Raw genomic sequence first — 6,932 nt, 5'->3', positions numbered from 1 at the left:
TGGGATCTTATTAACTGACATTTGCCTGACCTGAGTAGACTTTGAATCTTGTGACATATTTAATATGGTGTTGATTGTAAAGCCACGGATAACCAAGTTAGCCACCATGGCACAAGAGAAAGGGAAACTCAAAGTAGCTCCTATTTTTAGGTGAACGGTGTTAAAGCCCTTCAGACCCCTCTTACAATTGGTGTAGACTTTAGACTGAAGAAAGATTCGTAGTCTAGACCTACTTCAGCTACACCAAGTTTGCGTTAGCCAGCTAAAGGAACAGTACAGTTAACTGCATACAATGACATTAGGGATAACAGCCTGATTGGACATGTTGGCATGTAAGATGTTGTTAATATTACAATATTGCATCAGCCTCTGTATACTGATACTAGGATTCTCTGGAGTCGCTACCTGAGTGTCTCACCTCTCCATGGCCTTGGCAGTTGTGAAGGTAATGATATGAATATAAAGGAACAGGTTTGAAACATATAGTGTCTCTAATACTGCCTAAAATGGACCTATTTCATGCATCAAACAATCTGTACAGTCAACTCACTTTCTCTAGCAGGCATTAATGTGTGGACTCTTGTTCAACAAACCTTGCACTGTGAACTGTTAACTAGTGATCAATAAGTGTGGATGCACTCCATATGAAATTGACACAATGAAATGTTTATAAATGGAAATTACTCTTCTTTAAGTGATTTTGTTTATATCTTTCCTATTTTTATATATAAATGTACTGCATGCTTGTATGTTTTGTATTTTTTCGTGTCCCTCTTGAACGTATTCTTGACTTGTTGAATGGAGGGTTGCACATTGCCTGTGTACATTTCTCAATAGGATAGATGAAGGGTGTTCACTGGGAAACTACAAGAAAAGAGAAATTGGATCTGTTGATGGGGGGCCAAGCTAGAATTTTAGACTCAGATCTTCCTGTAGAGACAGAATAGTCGTTCAAACATGGCAGCTGGCGGGTGCCCAGAAGGTGTACACTTTGGTTTCCACCATGTTATTATATGAAAAGATAACTAAACTGTTATGAAATGATATGAATAAAAGATAATGATTACACCATATTAAAGATTTTTGATGGTCTTTCTTTTTATCCATTCTTGAAAGCATGAACCACACGCCACAAGAGATTAATTATATTGAGATTGCGGAGGTAGTGCAAATATGACAGTTTTCCCCCATCGTCTTGATTTATTTAAAAAAAAAAAAAAACGTTTAATTGTTTGTTTTATTATTTGTATATGAATGAAGCATGTTAAAGTGTTTGCTGCATCATCGTCTGTGTTGTTATACTGTGACATGAGTGGTTACTGGTAGGGCTTGGAAAGCCTCCCTCAAGGAACTCCTGATCTGCCTGATGATGCTTCTGCTCCTGATAGGAGCCGATTTAAGTGCCTCAAAACTCTGCGTCTCTTTATCTGTGTGTGTGTGTGTGCGTGTGTGTGAGAGAGAGAGAGAGTGCATGTGTATTTAGAAGTGTCAATGAAACTATCCTTTAAGTGCTCCTCTTAAGGTCTATCAGTGATATGTTGTCAAGGAGACCAGTCCAAGTGATGCTCCATCACCGTAATGGCAAGGGAGTCTGTGGTGCCGCAACAGGGACCTGTCTTGTTTCCATATCAGAACACCTGGAGAAAAAACATCCGCCATCCTCCATGTATGTGCAGCTTTACCCATGTGGACCAGGCCTGTTCTTGTAAAGTGCAAACATTAACACTGTGAAACATTTGGAATAATCAGGCGCCTCTTTTATGGCACAGTAATAATCTACGATTTGTTTAAAGCTTTCTGAAATATCCCTCCACTAGTGTGACCTGATGTTTACTGAATTTATGGCATTTACTGAAGTCTTGAAACTGACTTTTAACACCTCTGGTGTTTGATGTCTGTGTTTCTTCTTTGGCAAATCCCACAGCCCCATTCGTGTGACGTGGTCTTGAGATTCACAAAGAATGGCAACAATTCAAGGTTGGCTTAAGGACATATTCTTGCACTAAGCTGGATAACTCTGAAATGCTATTTGCCAACAGTAATCTGCTTTAGTGCTTAATAGAGCTTTAGGCCTAACAAAGACCGCCCCTCATGTTTTGGTGTAAGGTGGAGAAAATTATCCCATGTAGCCATTTAAAAAAGGTAAGCAACTCTTCTGAGGCCTGACACATTTGAAACTTACTGTAGCACCTAATATGGATTTACAGAAACAGTGTAAAGCAATAATATAAATATCTATATCTTTGTTTGAAGAAGAATTTGCTCGAAATACAAATGTAGTTTATTTAAATATATTTTTTGTGTGTGAGACCAAAACAAGCCATATGCAGCATACAAACACGTATATGTAGAGACAAACACACAGACAGTCACTCAAACAAGCACAGAGATACACTTAACCACACTAAAACCCATACTCCTATCCACCTATTTACATGCATAGTCAAATGACATTCAAAGTTTTACTGGCAGTCACACTCCTCAAAACAAATACTGTTGTTGATGCAAACTATACACCCATTTTATTTTGGAAGTTCAAGCATCCTTCACCATGGGACAATTTTGTAATGCAACATTTCAATAAATAACTACTTCAACACGCCTCAGGTCAACGCTCTGAAAAACGAATGCTTAGCAGTTCATCACAGCCTATGAAAGGCATCATATATAATCAGGCGTGGTGCTGAAAGAAGACAACACTTCAGTTTGTGGCTGGGTCGGAACACTGCCTGTTGTCCACATGGTGGGAATGGTGGTGGGGATTTGGCTGAGGGGTTCAGGGGAGGTCGAACTTGGGCTAATTGGGGTGGTGATGTGGCTTAAGGATGGGCTTGGGCTTGGGGTGGTGGTGGTGGTGGTGGTGGTGGTGGTGGTGGTGGTGGTGGTAGTCTTGGTGGGAACTGGGGTTGGGATATTAGTATCACAGTTCAGTCCAGCATAGCACTGGCAAGTGAATCCTCTGGCGAATGCCATGAGGTCCTGGAGGCTTGGTGCCCCCACGACTGTGAATTGTCCCAGCTCTGATCTGTGGATACTGAAGCTGCCAGGACTCAGGTGCAGGTACTCATGGGAGGTGTAGTTCCTCCTCACACAGCGGCCCTTGCCCTTGCACAGGAAGTCACCGCACACTCTGGCAGCTGCTGTGACGTTCACAACATACGGGTTGATGGTGTCATCGAGATATGCAGATAAGGCTTCGCACGAGGTCTGTACAGTGAAGAGAGGGAGAATAAAGGAAAAAGGGCCGACAGAGGGAGATGATAGAGGATAGTGACAGTAGGAGAATGGGGGCAGGAAAAAAAGAGAGATGGTCACAGCATCTATCAAGCATTCATTCCCAACTGGGTCAGCAGCACACTGTGCTTTGCCATGTTGTCATATTTACAGCTCCGCTGAACAATCTCACAAGCCCCTTTGTACCACATCTCTCTGTCTCTCTCTCTGTCTCTGTCTCTGTCTCTCTCTCTCTCTCTCTCTCTCTCTCTCTCTCTCTCTCTCTCTCTCTCTCTCTATATCTCTATCCGCTCCCTCAGCCAGCTCTCTATTTACCCCCCACGCCCACACAACATGGAGATCAAATAAAACAGGCCTTTGTTCCGTCTGAAAACCCACTCCCCCGGACGCCGGTGCCAGGGAGTACGCTTCAATCAGCAGAAATCGTGCTTTGGAGCTCTTGAGTTTCAGCGTGAGGGAAGGTACCTTGTCATCGTAGTCGCCGCTGGACCCCCACAGCACGGCTCCCGAGGCCCCTATGGCTGCGCCCTCCCCAATGGTGTGGACCAGGTCCCCCTGGATACACACGCACACACACACACACACATAGGATATAGGATTCTTCCGACAGCATCATATACTTTTCTCTACACTCATCTAATTTCATTGTTTATTTTATGTATCTAATTTATTGTATGTTTTTCCATCCTTACAATTGTACTAGTATTGTTGCTGTCAAATAAACAGTTCTGAGTTCTGAGTTCTAATTGAAACAGAGGTTAAGCTAAACAGCAGTGTGGTTTTACAGGAAGAAACCGAATGCCGCCTTGCATTAGATTTCAGCACAACGCTGCTGTAACTTCAGACCTCAAACACTGGACCCCTTTGACCAGTGACCCCAGTGTTGATTCCCTCTGTAAAGGGATCCCAATGAGCAGTGTGTCAAAGTTGGGGCTAATCTACAGCATACACTTCAGTCTGATAACTTGTGGTTGACATTGCTGATGAGGAAATGTATACTGTATATGTGTGACGAGTACAAGGATGTTTGTGTGTGTGTGTGTGTGTGTGTGTGTCTGTGTGTGTGTGTGTGTGTGTGTGTGTGTGTGTGTGTGTGTGGTATGTGTGTGTGTGTGAGTGTGATGGTGTGCGTGTGTCAGTTTGACTGTGTGTGTGTGTGTGTGTGTGTGTGTGTGATTGTGAGTTTGCGCCATGTGTCTCAGTGTATCTAAAATACTTTATACATCTATGCAACTGTATTTGCATACATCAGTATGTACTGTTAACCACACTGACTGTTCCTCATACTGTATGTGCTTCATACCAGGCTAAGCAGTCGCTTGGGCTGGTCCACAAACACGGGTCGAGTGTACACGTAGACCGGTGCGGTATAGCTCCTCCGCTGGGGCAGTGCAGCCACCCGCAGGGCCTCGTGGACACGGTTCCGCACCATGAGCGCCGCCTTGGGACTGTCAGCCAGCGAAGCCTGCAAGTAGACGGAGGGGTACAGGGCCGTGCTGGCCTCCCAGAGCCAGAGCAGCCGGTTGTTCTGCCTGCGCACCCCCCTGGGGCACTCGCCCGTGTAGCCTGGCTCCATCCAGCCGTAGTTGTAGCAGTTGGGGAACAGGTAGAAGCCCCACAGGTACCTGGGTCGCAGCTTGGTGCCCAGAGAGAGAGTCTCCAGCATGTAGCTCTTGGCCGCGGACTGGAAGTGCTGCTTGGCCTGGGCCATAGCCTTCCTGATGGGGAGAGAGGAGTCCCTCTTTCGGGCGTAGGTGACTGAGAGGGAGCGGTAGATCCGCTTGGAGCCCCAGTTCCTCTCCCACAGAGGGCGCCAGTCTTCCCAGTCTATCACAGCCAAGCCGGGAGAGGTCCGCGAGGGGATGTAGTACTCGATGTCATCAACGGCTTTGACCAGGCTGGCTCTCAGGTTTCCCCGCTGCGGGACGCCTCCATTGAACTGCCGCTTGGTGGCCTCGTCCACGTACGGGTACAGCCCTAGGCGGTCAATGTAGAACAGAGAGAGGAACTGGCCAGGCACCTTGGCGGGATTGCTCACCCCCAGGAAGGGCGAGGTGTTCAGGGTGATGTTGTATCTGTTGCAGGTGAGGTTGGGGATGTTCCAGGACACTATGAAGGGCTCCCCGTCGAATATCGGAGGAGCCGTGGGTGGGCGGGGGGGCTCAGGGCTGAGGGAGTCCAGGAGTGAGATGCAGAAAACGGGCAGCAGAAACACACAGCTCCTGATTGTCTGGTTGGACCAACCCATCCTTTCCCCTAGATGAACAACACAGATCATCAGTCACACCATACTGAATGAGAACACTAATGTAGTGAGATTAATCAACAGAATGAATTATTAATTATACATTATACCAGAGATGTGTATAGAAAAAAAGGAAAAGTTTGGAATTACCTTAATCATCGGTTTTCTGGGAAGTTGTCCACATATCAGTAAATCAAGTGATAATCTTGCATTGGAGTTCCGTTAAATCAACAGAGGTCCCTGGGCAGTGTGGTCGAGCCAGCTGGTCCGACAGGCGACATATCCCTGCTGGCTGTCACACAGATGACCGCAACCTCCTCCTCGAACTGACCTCAAACGTGTCATATACAAATACAGCAACACGCAAAAGTGCACCGCACCTGGACATGCCTTTCAGCCGGTGCTGTGCATGTGTATTCCCTGTTTTGATGATGATTATTTCCAAAAGAAAGGAAAACACACACCCAAACACCTCGCAGCTTAGACGACTCGTCTCTCACACACGCCAGTGAGGGTGTAGGAGGCGAGTGCGCGAAAATATTCCCCTGTCTCCCATCGGAGGCGTCATGAGGGAGTTGAGTACGAGGATGCACGCACTGTCATATTTGTCCATGGAGACTATTATGGCCACAGCTTGCCAAGTTTGTTTTGGAGCAAGAAAGGAAGGGGCACCTGGGTGTTATGTTGTGCACTGGTTTAACCTCAGCTATGTAGCAGGGTAGGGCCGGAGTCTCTCTCTCTGTCTCTCGGCCTGTCACAGAAGCAAACACACACCCACCCACACACAGAGACAAACACCTAATACCCTATCCAGTACACACACTGCTTCTGTCTGTGTGTACCATACACACATACACCATACAGGGCATTAGGGTCACCACTCACTCCCAGACAGGAACCACAGACAGAGAGGGAGTGCAGGAGGTTTGTGTACACCCTTACTGTCAGTGCGCCATAGATAGAGCCAGGGCAGACAACAGGGGAGACGTGAGGAATCAGAATAGGCGGCCACACACATATTCATCCACACTCATGATTTACCCTCCTCCTCCAGGTCTGACTCAGTGGCACCGAGGTGCAAGAAACCATAGTTACAAGTAAATATCACGCTGAGACATGGGCAGACTGAGTGTGTATGTATGTGTGTTTGTGTGTGTGTGTGCTAGAAAACATGATGTTCTGCGGTAGCATGGGCAAATATGGATGGTGATGTATTTTCTCACCAGCTGATGGTTTCCGCATGGAATGCTTGGACACACTGCAGTCCAGCTGGGTGAAATCATTACTTCTGTAATTAGGAAAGTAATTTGGTCTCTGATCCTATGATCTCTGCTTCCTGTTTGTCTGTGTTATGACAAGACTTTTTTTCATTTATTTTGAAGAGTAAACTCTGACTGCTGTGTAATTGCAAGGTCTGTCATTCATACCATCCAGCAGTTGAATAAGCATGCAA

The 6,932-nt window shown here is 46.2% G+C and overlaps 1 protein-coding gene across 1 annotated transcript; it reads right to left on the bottom strand.

The window, feature by feature from the left end:
• Window positions 1-853: 853 nt before the first annotated feature.
• Window positions 854-5,482, bottom strand: LOC308375513 (hyaluronidase PH-20-like; the record flags this gene model as incomplete). The annotated part of the gene is made up of 4 exons (XM_080851679.1): window positions 854-864; window positions 2,925-3,207; window positions 3,700-3,789; window positions 4,538-5,482. 4 exons carry the CDS (start codon window positions 5,480-5,482, stop codon window positions 854-856), a joined length of 1,329 nt encoding a protein of 442 aa, XP_080707805.1.
• Window positions 5,483-6,932: the final 1,450 nt, after the last annotated feature.

The sequence above is a fragment of the Sprattus sprattus genome (genome assembly GCF_963457725.1).
Source record: "Sprattus sprattus genome assembly, chromosome: 14".
Classification (NCBI taxonomy): domain Eukaryota; kingdom Metazoa; phylum Chordata; class Actinopteri; order Clupeiformes; family Clupeidae; genus Sprattus; species Sprattus sprattus.
Note: the sequence above shows the minus strand (reverse complement) of the source record. Positions and strands in the feature narration are given on the sequence as shown.